The 17,469-nt window shown below is 42.1% G+C and overlaps 1 protein-coding gene across 2 annotated transcripts in view; it reads left to right on the forward strand.

Moving 5' to 3' along the window:
- MAP2K1 (mitogen-activated protein kinase kinase 1) overlaps positions 1–17,469 on the forward strand; it is a 78,462-nt gene that overhangs the window by 3,070 nt on the left and 57,923 nt on the right. Inside the window, exon 1 of one of the 2 annotated variants that reach the window (XM_007448128.1) lies at positions 7,359–7,422. The exons of the other annotated variant lie outside the window; for it this stretch is intronic. Within the exon in view, the coding sequence (XP_007448190.1) occupies positions 7,409–7,422 (14 nt within the window). The 5' untranslated portion in view covers positions 7,359–7,408. Of the gene's footprint in view, positions 1–7,358; positions 7,423–17,469 lie in introns of those variants that run through there. 2 annotated transcript variants of the gene reach the window in all.

Below are 17,469 nucleotides of genomic sequence, written 5' to 3' on the forward strand. Positions count from 1 at the left end.
CTCTCCCGTTGCGGAGCACAGGCTCCGGACGCGCAGGCTCAGTGGCCATGGTTCACGGGCCCAGCCGCTACGTAGCATGTGGGATCTTCCCAGACCGGGGCACGAACCCGTGTCCCCTGCATCGGCAGGCGGACTCTCAACCGCTGCACCACCAGGGAAGCCCACATCTACATCTTTCACCTTTTTCAAGCAAAGCTGATGTACTCATGATTTCTGTGATTAGACCAGGGCACAATTTTGAACATTATCATACAGTGTAAACAAAAGAAAAAAATCCATTGACATTAAAGAACTCTTGGTACTAAATTGGCAAGGTTGCTTTTCTGTGGCTTTCTGGTACCTTGAGACTGGTCTCTAACATAGCACTTACCCCTTTCAGACAGAGCTGGGTTATGTGGGACCTGATGTCTATGTAAGTTCTGGGGGTCCTTGAAGAAAAAGAATGTAAAAATATTTATTCTGCAAGTTTGTAAAAATATATGAGCATATTGCAAGGGTGCCAAGTTAGAATGAAATAAATTGGAAATAAGATCATATCATTTCCCTGTTTAAAATGTTTTCATGGTTTCATTGCAGTTAGAATAAAATTCAAACTCCTTATATTGGGCTATGAGCCTGCTGCTATCCCCCTCCTGCCTGCCCCCTCACTCCATCTCTTTAACCACATTTCTTGCTGCTCCTTTCCTACATTACCCTGGTCCTCTTTCACTTCCTCCTTGCGATGGTCCATACTCCCTCCAGACCCTTGCACATGCTGTTCCCTTTGCCTGAAATGAATCATCCCTTCCTGTGCCCAAGCTAGGAAGGAAGCAATCTTCACCTCTCTGCATAAATGTCATTTCCTCAGAGTTGTTCACAGACCACCTAATCTAAAGTAGGTCTCTCTTTCTCATGTCACGGGATTTTTTAATGACATTTCTTCACTGTCCATAATATTTTTAAGGGTATTTTAAATATTTCTCTCTTCTGTACACCATAAACTATAAGCATAGGACTGCCCTTTTTCGATTCACTCTTCTGTAAGTAGTACCTAGAATAGTACCTGGCACGTAATAAGTGCGCAAATGTTTGTGGAGTGAATCAGTGAGTGAATGAAATTTCTAATATTTGCATGTGTTTAACAAACCTTTTAATACCTTTTCATTTTTTTCTCTTATTTTCCCCTTTACTCTCATTCCCCCTTCCCCATTTCCCTTTTTTTCACAGGCACCATCTCACCCACTCTAGGTTATTTAATATATGGTCTTATAATTCCACCCGTTTGTTGGCTATATGTGTGCCTTTGGGAGGTATTCAACAGATAGTATCGTTTTGTGTGCTTAGAGTGCTGAATGATATTGTACTATTATTCAGCCTTAAAAGAGAAGGGCATCCTGCCATTTGTGACACCATGGATGGACCTGGAGGACAGTATGCTAAATGAAATAAGCCAGACACAGAAAGAAAAATACTGCATGATCTCAGTTTATATGTGGAACCTAAAAAAGTGGAATACATAGAAGCAGAGAGTAGATAGGTGGTTAACCAGGGGTGGGGAGGTGGGGGAAATGGGGAGATATTCGTCAGAGGATACAAAGTTGCAGTTAGTAGGAAGAATAAGTCTAGAGATCTAATGCTTAGCATGATTACTACAGTTAATAATACTGTATTGAATACTGGACATTCGCTAAGAGAGTAGATTTCAGGTGCTCTTGTCACACACACAAAATAGTAACTGTGAGGAGGTGTGTATGTTAATTAGCGTGTCTGAAATAATCATTTCACTGTGTGTGTATATTGAATCATCATGTTGTACACCTTAATTATATTCATTTTTTATTAAAAATCCTATTGTGCTATAAATCTGCATCAGTTGGGATAGACTAGAACATCTCAGTAGTTTGACATGCTTGCAGGTCAGTGGGAGGCTCTGTTGATTGGATTCCATCAGGGACTCAGGCTGACGGACACACCATGTCTGAAATATGCTTAATGAAAAGGGAATCTTGTGAACCACCTTCTGGCTTTTAAAGTTTCTGCCCAGGAGTGACACATGTCACTTTTGCTCCCATTTTTGTAAAGCAAGTCACATGGCCATGTTGACCTTCAAAGGGGGCAGGGGCCTTCTTGGAAGGAGGATAATCAACAGTATTTGAACAGAAGCAATGACCACCCTAAACTTTTATTTCAGTTTCTTTTTTTTAACCAAACACCATGTTTCTGCACTCTGTTCATGCTGTTATACATGTATCTAGTTCATTATTTCTCTTGGTTGCGGAATAGTCAGTCTTGTGCATGTACCACATTTTACTTATTATTCCTCTAGAGAAGACAATTGTGTTGTTTCCAAACCCTTGCTGCCTCAAACAGTGCAGCCATCACCATCCTTGTATGCGACTCCTTTTGGACTCTTGTAAGAGTTCCCTGTGGAATGTACTCAGAAATGGGATTGCTGAGTCTTAGGGTACCTTGCCTCTCCTTCCATGATAAGGCATATACTTAGTCTCTTTCTTTGTGTTTTAAAGAATGCTTTTAATCTCCACAAGGAGAAGCGTGAGCCCTGAGTAGAATTCGTGGTGGCAATGCGGGGTACTTCCTGAGTCCTCACTTTTTCTTTGACCTTAGGCAAATCCTTCGTACTTTCTCTCTTTTAGTTTCCCTATCTGTAGAGTGAGGATGAGAATGGTCTACCAAAATCTTTGCCTTAGTGGCCTACAAGGCCCTGCCTGATCAGGTTCTTAGTTTTCCTCCACTGTCCCCTTCACTTATGTGCTCCAGCCATGCTGTTCTCTGTGCTGTTCCACAGTCGGTTGGGCACATTCCTATCTCAGAGCTTTTGCTATTCCCGCTGCCTAGAATTCTCTTCTGCCAAGTACCCACATGACTTGCTCCCTCACTTCCTTCAAACCTCTGCTCAAATGTCTCTTCACAGAGACCATCCCTGATCACTCTAATTATAGCACTCTCTGTCATGCTCTACTCCTTTATCTTGCCCTATTTTTCTTCATAGCACTTATCACCAATTAATGTTGCATTGTCCATAAGTATTTATCTGCACCTCACCCCACCCACACTAAAATGTATGCTTCATGAAGGTGAGGGCTTGATTTGTTCCTTGCTCAGTGAGTAGACCAGTATCTGGCCCATAGAAGGTACTCAGTAGATATCTGTTGATTAAATAATTGAACCATTCCCACCTTGAAGGAGTATCATGAAGATTAAACAAGATAACACATACAGAAGTGCTTTGAAGGCCATATGGTGCTGAATAAACAAGAAGGTGCATTGCTCGGCCTTGGCGGCATCCACAGCTTTTGGATTTGGGGCTGAAACCCTCAGACTTAATTATTGCATTCAGAGCATCGTTCATAGCATCCGCAGTTTCTGCCACGTTTGTAGGGACACACATCTGTTAGTGTGAAGGTCCTTAAGGAAGGGGGCAGAAACATTGAGACAGGTTGTTGTGCTTTTGGGGGATCTCTTATGGCCTTACCTGGGATGTACACCGTGATAACTAGAAGCTTTTGAAGTGGTTTTAACTGATTTTATAGTTCTGAACTTGGATGCTTCTACTGGTTTGTTGCTGCAATAACTAATACTGGCACAGTCTTTTGAGAACAACTTCAGGTGAAAAGTAGGGCCAGCTGAAGCCTGTGTCCTTGGGAAGAATGTCTCTGCTGTTGTTGTAGCAGATACAGAAATGGCAAAAAGGTTCATAAAAATGACTTAGCCCAGAGCAAGGAGATGTGTGGGGTGCTTGTTTGAACATAAACACGTACAACATTTTACTTTCACTTACTTATGCATCTTTGAAAGAAAGTGAGAGAATACTTCAGTTAGAGCTACCCATCCAGCTCGATTTTTCTCTGCCTGATCCCTTTATTGTCCTTCCATTGCCCCAGCATACTGCTTCTTACCTCTGTCTCTCTTGCTCACATGGTTTCCTTTGTCTGGAATGCCCTCCTCCACTTTCCTGTGTGATTTTATTTTTGTCTTGTATTTGCCACCACACTTTTGGTGAGGGGAGGGACCTTGACTATCTTGTATACTGATATTTCCCCGGCGTCTCGCCCAGTGCCTGGAATGAATGAATGCTGGCCATCTTTCAAGACCTAGCATAGAGTTCATCTCCCATGTAACCTTTTCTGAGTAACTCCATGCTATTCCAGGACCTGAGTTCGAGACTCAGTTATGCCACTTCTTAATTGTTGACCTTTGGCATGTCATTTAACTTCACTGAGCCTTGGTTTTCCTCATTAGTAAAGGAAGGATGATAATATAACAAACCTGTGAGGGAAGGCGGGCAGGTGAGCATCATCCAAAATAATGTATATGAAAGCACTTTATGATTGTTGGAATGCTATCCAAGTGGGAAGTGTAGTTAGTGGTGCCCGCTTTGGTTTCTTCCTTCTCAGCTGACTATTATTACCTTTTGTTCTTAATACCAAATTGCAAATGTTGATAAATCATGTTGATTTGGGCATTTTATATGCTGCCTGTTATTTAAAGTTTAACCCAAACCTGCATCTAATCAAGCCTTGAGATCTAACTTCCTGTTTACAGCAAATACAGGGATGGAGAAACAAATGATACCAGGAGGAAACAAGCATACAAATTCAGGATGTGGAACATTCTCTAAGACAACTGACCCAAGTCTCTTTAAAAAGTCAGTGTCATGGGGGAACAGTAGGGGAGTGGTGCTGTTTGAGAATTAAGAGACTAAGGAGACATGTCAACCAAATGTAATGCATGAACCTTGGTTGGGTACTGAATCAAAAACTGCAATAGCTGTAAAATGAATTCTTGGGACAATTAGGGAAATTTGAGTAGAGAATTATGGTTAATTTTTTCGATGTAATAATGATATGATTATGTAGGAGAATGTTGTTGTTCATAGTTGATATGTGAAACTTACTTTGAAATGGTTCAGGAAAAAAATACACATACCCACATGGTAGATGAAGCAAACAGGGCAAAATTGTTCACAGTCGTTTGGTTGGTTAGTGTATGAGTTTCACTGTTCTATTCTTTCCATATTTCTGTGTTTGAAAAAATTCATAATAAATTTTTTAAGAGTACCCAAGGATTAAAATTCATCCTAAGCCTTATGCCCCTTTTAATGTTAACTCACATTTTCTCTCTCCCCTTTTGTATTCTGGCCTATATTGTGTAACAAACATCACATTAAATGCAATATCATTTTGAAGTCATATGCTTTCTTATTCTCTAAATGTTCCTTATGTGTCTTTTTTTCATTAATTTGATTATATGGGACCATACCTTTTTGAACCCCTGGGTCTACATCACTACACTCTTAATATAGTAAATCATTATTGGTAGATTGGAAAAAAACAAAATAATGTTTAAACAAAACAAACCACCAACAACAAAAAACCCTTCCTTGCGAGCTTCCCTCAGTCTGAATTGGTAGTTATTTCTACCACATCCATAGGAAGTACAGGTCAAGCAGTGGTGAATCTTTCTGACATGTTGAGAAAACCTGGAGAACCCACAAACTGGGAAGAAGATGAGGTGAGCCTGAGAAGAAAGCTTAGCGTTCCAGTTTTGTTTCTTTTATTCCCTTCCAGAAGTTGCCAGTTTTGAAAAAATCATCTTGGTCTCTTTTGGCCACTTGATTGTGTTTTTTCTTCATGTCCTGTTCTTTGCCTGAAAGCCCATGAGAGCTGTTTGCTAAGTTAACACCTCCCAGAATGAATGGCATTTTTTTTTTTTTTTGAATTGCATTTTTGTTTTTAAAAGAGCAGGTGTTTTCTGAATCCTGGTGCAGGGCCTACTGCTAAAAATGCTGATCTCTGCCTCTCATTTCTTGGTGAAGCTCCCAGGGGTATCCTGCTTTGAGTCAGATTATCCTGCTTTGAGGTTACATGGGGGTTGAGGAAAAATCGGACAAAGGTAGAGTGATTTCTTTCCCCCCCAACTCCTTTTTGCATATTTGCCTGCTCAAATACAACTTTAAAAGAAAATTGAATGTATCAACACCTTTTTAAAGAAAGAACCTCAGACGTTAAATTTCCCAATTTAACTTTTGGTTATTCCATTATATGCATGTATAGATAGCTGTGATCAGTTGATGGGTCTCTCTTCCCCCCCATCTTTACACATAGACATAATTCTAATGCTTGTCATTTATTTTTGGCTAAAGAATAGGATTTGGCTTCACAAATGACACTTTGTTGATTATTTAGGTGGCTTTCAAAATTTTATTATTTATTGTTACTCTTATGAATGTTTTAAACCCATTTGTTTTGTTCTTTGAGATTAATTCATACACAGAATCAGAGGCAATGAACCAGGTTACGGCTTTTGTTACATATTAACTGAATATGTTCCATAAAGAGACAGAACCAATTTACAATGTATGTTTGAACTGGTCCCTCAAGCTTCAGGAAGTTGGCTTTTTTTTTTTGAAGTTTAATGATTTTTTTTTTTTTAGAGGGGGAGGACATATTACAAACAAATGATCCTCATTTCAGTCCCTTCTTTTTCTTTCTTTTTTTCCTAAATAAATTTATTTATTTATTTATTTTTGGCTGTGTTGGGTCTTCGTTGCTGTGCGCGGGCTTTCTGTAGTTGTCGTGAGCGGGGGCTACTCTGTTGCGGTGCGCGGGCTTCCCATTGTGGCTTCTCTTGTTGCGGAGCACAGGCTCTAGGCGCGCAGGCTTCAGTAGTTGTGGCACGTGGGCTCGGTTGTTGTGGCTTGTGGGCTCTAGAGCTCAGGCTCAGTAGTTGTGACGCACGGGCTTAGTTGCCCCGCGGCATGTGGGATCTTCCTGGGCCAGGGCTTGAACCCTTGTGCCCTGCATTGGCAGGCATATTCTTAACCACTGCACCACCAGGGAAGCCTTAGTAATTTTTTTTTGATAGTTTAATAGGACTCCTCCTCAGTCTGCTTTACTTTAATTGTTTTGCCAGTCTGAATTTTTGAAATGGGATTATTTTCTGTATTTCATCGATTCAATCTAAACTAATATTTAATGAATGCTTACCAAATGTAATTTGCTATGCTGGATGCTGTAGGTGGTAAGATTGTCTTTGCCTCCAAGGATCTTAAAATCTTGTATGGGAGGGGAGGGAGAGGTTGCAAGGACACAAGAAGAAGGAAACAGATGGCTGCAGAGTAAGAAAAGTGCCCCAGGAGAAGAGGTACAAAGAAAGTACTGTCAGAGATCATTGAGAGGAGGAAGAACGCACATCCAGTGGGGGAGATTAGGAGAGCCTTCGCAGAGGAGATGACATTTGAGCTGGGTCTTGAAGGATGGCTAGGATTTCCATGGGAATGGGGGGAGGGGGGGCATGGCAGGAAGAGAGCTCAGGATGAGCAACTTCACACAAGTGGGAAAGCTTGGGATGTGTGGAGGAGCTGGCAAGTAGTTTAGTGTGCTGGGTGCATCGCTGCGGGTAGCAGGAGATGAAGCTGGAGAGGTAGGTGGGATGGTTTTGTGGTATCAGCTGAACATTTTGAAAAGTTTCACGCAAACTTTTCTTCTCCTCTGACCCTTCTTTAATAAATACGTCTATATAGCTTTGATGTGCTTTGTATTTTATTTATTTTTTGTTAGTTCATGTCTTTTATTAGCCAGTACACGGTTACTTGTCTTCTGGTTTGTTGAAGCAATAGATCAGTGTGCTTTGTATTCTAAAGTTTTATAAATTATGTGGCTACTACATTGTCCCACTGCGATGTTTTCCTTTTGTATTACTTAGGAAAAAATGTTCTTTTATTTTGCAAAGCATGCCTTCTGTATGGTGTAGGCTACTTTTCTTTAGTATTAAGACATCTATCATCATTTCATAACTAATAGGAGTATGGGGCTTCATTTTCTTCTAGACTTTTCTCCCCCTTATATGGTCCCATCTAGGATTAATTAATGTTCTTGGTGTGAGGTATGGGTCTATGTTAATTTTTCTACATAGTGAGTTCTAATATCTTCATGGAGTTTATTAAATAGGATTTTTATCTGTTGTATTTTCAGGTTTACTTTATTTGGTCTTTATGGTATTTTTATCTCTTTCTAAAATTTCTTTTTAACTCTTATGTAGTTTTGATAGTCTTTTTTTTTCCTTTTCTTTTTTTATTTTTTCGGTGCGCGGGCCTCTCACTGTTGTGGCCTCTCCCGTTGCGGAGCACAGGCTCAGGACTCGCAGGCTCAGCGGCCGTGGCTCACGGGCTCAGCCTCTCCGTGGCATGTGGGATCTTCCCGGACCGGTGCACGAACCCGTGTCCCCTTCATCGGCAGGTGGACTCTCAACCACTGCGCCACCAGGGAAGCCCTTCCCTTTTCTTAAATTGGGTAGGGTTAAAGAAAACTTTAAGAATTGTCATGGTTTATCTTTCCATTTATTAATGTCTCCTCCTCTTTTCCTGTTATGGTTTTATAGTTTCTTTTGAATAACTCTCTTGTGTCCTAAGTTAATATTTCAAATACCTAACGTTTTGATGCTGTAGTGATTGAACATTTTTTTTTTTTTTTTTTTTTTGTGGTACGCGGGCCTCTCACTGCTGTTGCCTCTCCCGTTGCGGAGCACAGGCTCTGGACGCACAGGCCCAGTGGCCATGGCTCACGGGCGCAGCGGCTCCGCGTCATGCGGGATCCTCCCGGACCGGGCCACAAACCCGCGTCCCCTGCATCGGCAGGCAGACTCTCAACCACTGCGCCACCAGGGAAGCCCGTGATTGAACATTTTTAAATTTGTGTTTTCCATCTTGACTGTGGTTTGATTTGTATGAATTGTTTATATCCTGCAGCTTTTTAAAATTCACCTATTATATCTAGTAATTTTTTTTTTTTTTTTGGCTGCACTGCGCGGCATGTGGGATCGTAGTTCCCCGACCAGGGATGGAACCGATGCCCCCTGCAGTGGAAACAGAGTCTTAACCACTGGACGGCCAGGGAAGTCCCATATATCTAGTAATTTTTTGATTGAATATCAGTATTTCTAGATTTACTAGTGTCATCTGCAAAACATAACTTAATTCTTCCCTCTCAATACCATTTCTATTTTATAGCCATCTCAGCTTGCATTGCTCTCATTAGCAGTTCTCATGTCCCAGGGGATCACTTTTAAGTATAATGAGGCTTCCCAGGGACCTTCTGGGCCAGGGGCTTTTCTGCTGTCTCCAAGGAGTCATGAAAATAGGAAGCAGCCGCCCAGCTTTATAGAAGCAGAGCCTGTTAGGGCTGGATGGGACCTTATAGGTCCTCCAGCCCTCTGACTCCTTTTGCAAGATGAGGAAACCAGACCGCGGGGGTGGGGGGAGCAGTGGGGAGAACTTGCTGGGAGTTCACACAGCTGGAGTGGAAGAAGGTGCTTGAACTTTTATCCCAACTCAGACATATTTTCACTTGGGAAGCTTACTTGGTTTGAAAATTTTCCAAGTTTACCCGACACTGAATTTTGGTAACTTTACCTAGTACTCTTAAAAATTTTTAAAAACCTCTTTTCAAGTAATAATCTGAAACACTGGAAAAGGCTATCCCTCTATATCACCACTCTTCTAAGGTGTTTGAGGGAAAAGGGAATGAGGAAATGGGGGAAAGAAAGGGTATTTTATTTTAGTCCAGGATCCTTAGTAGGAAGGCCTATTTTTAAGCTTCATAATGTCAGTTTTTAAAGCAGTGGTTTTCAAAATAACCACAGGCAAAAAGTCCCTGTGAAATGATCACCTTTCTAGACTTGACCTGTTTTGAGTTTACCTGTTACCAAGAAAGGTTCAGAATTTCAAATGCTCTTAAGTGCATTTACTTTTCAGAAAAAATGGAACAATTGAGTTGAGTGAATGATCCACATGAGTTCCAGATTCCAGTCAAATCTTGAAATTTGGGGAGTTGTGAGGAGAAGACAAGACTAATCAGCCACATTGTCGTATTTACAGGTTGTCTGGATCCAGGTTCATTACGTTTCTTTATTGAGTTATAACTTACATATCCAGGTTATTTTTTAAAAATTAGATTAGACCCTCACCACATTTGAGAGTTCAGAGTCGAAATTATTTGCCATGTTTGATTTCATATCACCCTTCAGTAAATAATCCTTCAAGAATGTCCTTGTTGGGGGAGGCCTCAGAAGTTAGCAGGAATTCCAAGCTAACTGTAAACCTTTTGTCTAATGGCTTACTCAAATCCAGATCGAAATCCTACCAAAATGCTAGCCTGTATTTCAGCTCTTCTCTCTCTCTCTTTCTCTGAGTCTGTGGAATGCTAGAAAAACAAGAAGAGGGTAGTTTAACATCCCAATAATTATTGACAATAGAAAATATATCCTGCTTGTCTTAGGCATCCATTTGTGTCCACTGATAAAACTTGGACATTGGAGCCACGGAAAAGTTCTATTCACCAAAGGAAGGACCAGTGGAACATTTGGACCAGGTTCATAGCACATTATATTAGTTTAGATAGACAGTGCAACACTTTTATTATTTTACTAAAACACTCCTTCTAAAATATAGTCTTTTGCCTTGTTTTATTTTGGTAACTAAACTAACGCTGGGTTAGCCATAAATGTAGCTTGCTGCATTTTTATTTCTGAGTATTCTAAATCACTGAGCAATTATTTTAAAAAGTCTTAAAGCATTTACAAATAAAAAGCTATAAAGTATTGACTAGGGGAAGTCAAGGGGAGAGTTAGTGAGGAAAGTACCCGAAACCACTAACAGGTGTTTTGGCTGCACTGAACAAAGTTTCAGCCTGATAGGCATTCAGGGGGAAGGGTTTTGTGAATTCCTGAAATGTGAGGTGGAGGGGACACAGGGTAAATCAGCAGTTCCGGAGGCACAGAGGACTTGGGTACTGGAGGTGTGCCCCTAGCTGAGGATCTGGAACAATTCCTGAGCAAGTGGCTTTCTTGAAAGACAGCGCTTCATCTGTAGGACCCAGGCGTGGGGTAATAAAGTATGGGTCCTAGATCAGGAAGGAACAGTAGGACGAAGGCAAAAGACATGAAACTTATCCCTGAAGGACATCATAACTGGAAAAATTACCATTTATTGAGGGCGTATCTGATCTATTTTCATCCATTGTCTTGAATTTGCACTAAAAATCTGTGAGAAGGTTCATAATATTCTATTGTACAGATAAGGAAAATGAAGTTTAGGGAAGTTAAGTAACTTGCACAAGGTTGCATAACTAGTAAGTGGTGGAACTAAGTTTAGAACCCAGATCTGTCCTTCGCTAACACCCATGTTTTCCCACATAGCCCTCCAAAGATTGCATAAAATGCTGAAGGTCTTCTTAGAGCTACACTCACCAGAACTATAGCCACTAGCCATATGTAGCTATTTAAATTTTAATGAATGAAAATTAAATAAAGTTAAGAATCAGTTCCTCATTTACACTAGCCACACTTTGAGGACTCAATGGCCATGTGTGGCTATTGTTTACTGTATTGGACAGAGCAGATTACAGCATTTTCATCATTGCAGAAAGTTCTATTAGCATCTAGAAGTCATCCAATTTTACTCTTATTATTTTTGCCCCTTTATTTTGCAAAGGAGAATATGAAGGACAAAGGAAGGAAGTAACTTGTTCGGTGTCATACATTTAATTAATCCAGGCCTTTGGACTTGTTGCCTGGTGGCTTTTCCTATGTTCCACCCTCTTCCTTAAAAAAAATTAGCAGAATAGAGATGTACAAAAGGAGTGACTCTTACTCTCTGAGCTTTGCCTGGCCTTCAAACTAGATTCTTCCTCCCAAAGTACAGTCCTGAGTTTTCCCAAGTTCAAAGGGCATATTATGATTAGTCCCCCAGGGAAATGAAGGATGTTTGTTGGAAAGGAATTCCATGCTTAATGTATGAAATAGCACTTTGATTCCCCTGGTTCTTTCCCTGCCTTCCTACCAAGAAATTTGTAATTGAACTTGCAGCTGCCAACCATTTGTCTTCCAAAGAAGGCCAACTTCAAAACAGTTCAAGTGACAGAGGTATATATACTTTGAATGCCAGCAGCTGCTTGTTATTTGCTGTTTATTCCAATGACATTTGTGTTAGGGTCAAATAGATTTAGATTATGACCAGAATTACAACCATAGATTTCTAACTTGTGTGTTTAGAAGATTAAGATGTATTAACATTCATCTAACTGATATTTAGTACATATCTAATATATACCAGGCACTGGGCTGAGAGATGGACAAAAAGAAGTTTTGCTGAAAATTGGAAAAGATGCCAGTGTTATTATGACTGAGTTGAATGCATTTTAAATATTCTGAGTTTTATTGTCAGTATTTGCTATCCACATATCTACTATTTAGTCCTAAAATTCAGTAAAAGCTCCAGTTTGGATCATAGCTTTGAAGTAAAGTGAAGAATCACATGGGAATGTCCTTTTAGTAGATGCTATTAAAGACATTTAAATTATACATTCCAGTGTTTAAATGGTAGTCTAAAGTGTATGTGTGTGTGCTTGGAGGGTGGGCATGTGGGAACAAAACCAAGGCATTGTGCTGGGGTAATATTTTTAGGAAGCCTAAATGTGATGTTTGATTTCAGTCTGACTCATGGCTTAGAAGTTGTCTTTCAGAAACTGAGAAGTGAAAGTTTTGGGCGCATGAGTATGCTCAGAGAGATTAAAAGCAAATCTGAATGTTGGCAAGGTGTCCAGGAGAGTGCCTGTCTTCCCTGAGAGTGCAAAGGTAGGGGCACTGAGGACTTTAAAGATGGTGGGGACAGCTGGAAGGGATCCCAGGGGACTTTGACATCTGGTCTTTCTGTCTGAGATCATAGGGGCAGACGGGCGGGGGAGGCAGAGCACCCAGAGGTCTTCCTGTATTGTTTTTTAGAGTAGGGTTTAATTTCTAGAAAGTTTTCATATCCTTGAGTCTGTCTCCACATCTGTAAAATGGGCACAACAACCCCTACCCAGCAGAAAGGATTCATATGTGTGTGTAAACTGCTTTTGATGATTAACTGGACTCATGATAAGGGCAGGAATAGATTCCCAGCCCGGGGTGCCTTATTTTCTATCAGGCGAGAAGGAGAGAAAATTCCCACCTCCCAAAGAACTTCCAGTGATGAGGCTCTTCAGCTGTTCTTTATCCACACAGACTTAGAATAGAGACAACGCCGGGCATACTTGCAATTTCTGGGGATGTGCAGGAAGCAAAAGAATTATTTTCAGTGAAACAGGAGGCTGCAAAAGGTGCCTAGGAAACAACTGCCTCAGTACAGCCTAATATAGACTCCTCCCAGCTTCTCTAGGCTGCCATCTGCCTGGCAGGCACCACCCAGGAAGCTCAGCTTTCTTCTCCAAGAGTTTAAAGAGGATTTCCTGGACTGCGCGTGTGCGTGCGTGCATCTGTGTGTGTGTGTGTGTGTGTGTGTGTGTAGGAAAAGGGAGGGGTAGTCACTGACATAAAGGGAGGGAAGGTAACACTCCCTTCCTGTGGCACAAACCAGATGTTGAGGGTCAGTTCCAGGTAGATCTAAGGTTCAACTTCTCCTTCAGATTTCTTCCAAACATCTTCCTCAGTGGGCCCTGGCCTCTGCTTAGACTGTGTCTTCTACTGGGGATTCCCTTCTCCACCTTCAGTGCATGTTGAAATCCTAATCTTGTTCAATTTATAGGTCAGCTCTTCTGTAAATCCATCACAGACTTGTGTTCCACCCCACTCCAGGTAGCAGTCATCTACTCCACCTTCCAGAGCACTCTGTACATATCCCGTCACGTGTTAGTTGTTTGCATAACTCTGTCCAGTTGGACTGGACTTGAGGAAGCCTGGGACCGGGTCCTATTCATCATTATCTCCAGTGCACATCATGTTCCCTAGCATCTGGTTTGGTAAAATTTTTTTTTTTTTTGTGGTCCATGGGCCTCTCACTGTTGTGACCTCTCCCATTGCGGAGCACAGGCTCCAGACGCTCAGGCTCACAGGCCCAGCCGCTCCACAGCATGTGGGATCTTCCCGGACCAGGACACGAACCCGTGTCCCCTGCATCGGCAGGCGGACTCTCAACCAACCACTGCGCCACCAGGGAAGCCCTGGTTTGGTAAAATTTTGTTGAACGACTTAAGCCTTGAGATGACAGAGGGCGGAAGATGCTCCTCTCCCAAGGTCGAGAGACTCTGCTGATCACTGCGAAGTCTGACTTTGACTTAATTAGTGGTTAACTATTTTCAGTTTATGATATCTTGGCACAGGAGGGTCACAGTGTTGGTGGTAATCATAGCATTTGTTCTGCAAGCCTCTGTGTACTCTTTATTGTTTTTACATCTATTTAATTCCTCATTCAACCACATGAGGCAGGCGGGATGTGTGTTATCTCTACCCAGTAGATGAGGAAACTGATCCTGGTTAAGGGCTGTGTATGTCACACAGGCAGTTAAGTGCCTGTAGTCCTTTGTACTGCCTTTTCAGTCAATAGTCCCTTCCTAGCCCAGTGGGGAAACTGGCGGTGACATTCTGTGGTGTTCCCTCAGCCCCATGCCTGGCACAGAGGAAGGCTCAGGGAATGTTTGGGGCTGGATGGATTGGCAAGCCTCTTTTGCATGCTGAGCTGAACACTTATCCCCAGCAACTGCTGGGCTCTTTGATGGATATGTGACATCGGTGACTGAATATACACGGCACCTGTGGCTTTTCACACTCTCCCCCCACGCCTCTCCAGGGATTGGGATAGGACAGATGGCCACAGACGCAAGATTCTCAGCTCTGCATCCTCTCTGCAAATCATATTTGGGGAAAAGTTAAGTTTGTGCAGTAATACAATTTCAGTAACATGGTTTCATACTGCTGGTAAGTAACACTCTGGATAAATCACACTTCAGCAGAACTCATTTGGGAAAAGAGTTTAATTTCACTGTAGGTGGCTGTGATTCCCACCCACCAGCCCTCCCGCCCACCCCCTAATAAATCTAGGCTGATAAGGTGAACGCAGCACTAGGCCTGGCCATTTCCAGACCCAGGATAGCATTATGTTATATTCATCATCCTTTTCACCATCAACACCTTTCATTCCTTCTCCCCCAAGCACAGCCACCTGTCTGTCCTTATATGTTAAATGTGGAAAAGATTCTGATAGTTCAGTCTCCTGGATGTGTTGTGAAGAGATTGAGGTCCAGAGAGGCTGGGAAGCTTACTTGGTGTTGTACAGCTGGCGAAGACCTGAATCGAGATCCGAGGCCCCCACTACTCTTGAGAGCGGGGCTGTTTTCTGCCCTGTCCCAATGCCTGTGCTTCCATCTGTAGGGCAGAGTCTGTATGTTCAGTTTAAAATGAATAAAGGTGATCAGTTGCTCATTGTTAAAGGCCCGCAGCACAGAGTGAGTTCATTTCCTATTGACCCTCACAGCCTCTCTTGACATATCTTTGGTAACGGCAAGTAAAGTCTTGACAGATTTCTGTAGAGTCAGTGCAGCCTAGGGGTAACCCTGTGTGGTTTTGACTAATAGGATTTAACTTTCAGGAAAAAAAGAAAAAGAGGGAAGGATGATAAGTATATGTGGAGGGAGAGAAAAAACTATTGTTAATTTTTCTGTTCATGTTATACCTTTTGGCTCAGATGATCTAGAAATCATCTGATTTTGATGTTTCAAATATGGCGAATAGATACATAATCCAAAGTCAGGTGTTCAGACTGCTGAAGATTAGTAAAATGTAACAGTAGGTCCAAGTCTGGAGCGTGAAAAAAATAATACTCCTCATTTGTCATAGAAGCTTCAGTGTTCTACATCTCCTGCCAGCGGACTCGGGGATGCTTGGGAGCTCAGCAGTTGGTGTGCCGTCAACTGGTCTCTGGTCCTCCCTTGTTAGGGGTGGGACCTATTGTCTGAGTGGGTATTTTTGGGAGGGGCACACATGCCTGGCCAGCCAGAGGGGCCAGTTGATGATGTGCACTGCACTGGATGATGTGTCTAGCAGGAAGCCCAGCTGTAACAGCAGAAGATAACAGTTCTCTGCATAGGATTCACTTGTAATAGGTGGTCAATGTTTGTTGATTTCTTGATTTAAAAATATATATCTTCCTCTATTTTCTTTACTACGAAGATCTCAAGTCTCTTTAATTTAGGGGAAGAAAGGAGCTAATGATGCCCTGCTCCTGTTTTGATACCATGACACGCTCCTCCACAGATACAAACTCTGTTCTGGCTCTTAGTGGGTGCTCCTTGCTCTGCAGGAGTGTGATCTGCAGAGGCAGACAGATGAGGTTGGAGTCCTGGCTCCACCCCTAAATGGTTGTGTGAGCTAATGATGCCCTGCTCCTGTTTTGATACCATGACACGCTCCTCCACAGATACAAACTCTGTTCTGGCTCTTAGTGGGTGCTCCTTGCTCTGCAGGAGTGTGATCTGCAGAGGCAGACAGATGAGGTTGGAGTCCTGGCTCCACCCCTAAATGGTTGTGTCGATTTGGCTCATTACTTAACCTCTGTCACCCAATTTTATTGCCAATGTTTGGGAGGCTACCCCTCCTTGAAGGCTGAAGTCAGGTATTATTTCGACCATGAAAGTTTGCATGGTCTCCCTTGGAAAAGCTCCAGTGGGACTGTCCATGAACTACTCAGGAGACAAACCACTTGGGGGTGTGTGTGTGTGTGGTGATCTTCACACACGTCTGTTGTGTTTTACCACCTGCACTGTGAGCTTCTGGAGATCAGGAGTTCAGTCTTGATGCCCCATCTTTAGCCCAGGCCTGATGCGTAGTAGGTAGTCTCTAAACATGGAATGAATGAATGTCGGTGTTAACCTACAGAGCTCATGTGGGACAGGAGATTGGCTCCACTGGGCTTTCACTGATATCAAACGCAGCGTTAATGTGCATTGAGTTTCTTGATACCTGTGCTTGAGTCATTTCTACTTTTTGTCCTTTTTAACTGATTAAGCAAAGCTGGGCTAGTTGGAGACCCCAGATAGGACCAAGAGATGTGGCCTCTGCCTGATTCTGTTGTAGGTAAAGTGCTTAATTCCAAGCCAGCACAAAGAAAGTTGGGAGTATTAATTATCTGATCAAATAGAGTCTAGTTACTAGACTATAAATGATGATGGTGGGCAGGGATGTCATAAATGTCCTAGGGTCTGGGGGCCTGAAGGAGTTAAAGCTCCTCTCAGATAGCCCAGGCAGCTCCTAGGAAGTAGCTTCTGAGGCAGGATGTGGCAAACCAGTGAGTAAATGAGAGCCATTCTCCTTTGGAAGAAAAGAAAGTGGGTGGGGAAAAGTGAAGAGGAAGAGCCTGGTGGATAAATCTTTTTTATCTTCTGCTATAAGAACATGCTTCTCTTTTGAATGCCAGGCAGAGCCTGCAGAATTTCAACCTAAAGTGACCAAGGTCCAAAGAATGCTTCACAAGGCTGTTTTTGCAGTTGTCTTGTTTTCTCCACAGCTAATAACTCAAGTTTAATGTGCAGTGGAGTACCATCTTAGTAGATTTTGTTTTCTAATCTTAGTCATTGGCATATTCTTTAATGCTCTGTGAGGATTCGCAATTAATGTGAGGTGTCATCCACAGTCACACTCTTTTTTTTTTTTTTTTTTTTT

The sequence above is a fragment of the Lipotes vexillifer genome, unplaced genomic scaffold (genome assembly GCF_000442215.2).
Source record: "Lipotes vexillifer unplaced genomic scaffold, Lipotes_vexillifer_v1.1 scaffold713, whole genome shotgun sequence".
Lineage (NCBI taxonomy): Eukaryota > Metazoa > Chordata > Mammalia > Artiodactyla > Lipotidae > Lipotes > Lipotes vexillifer.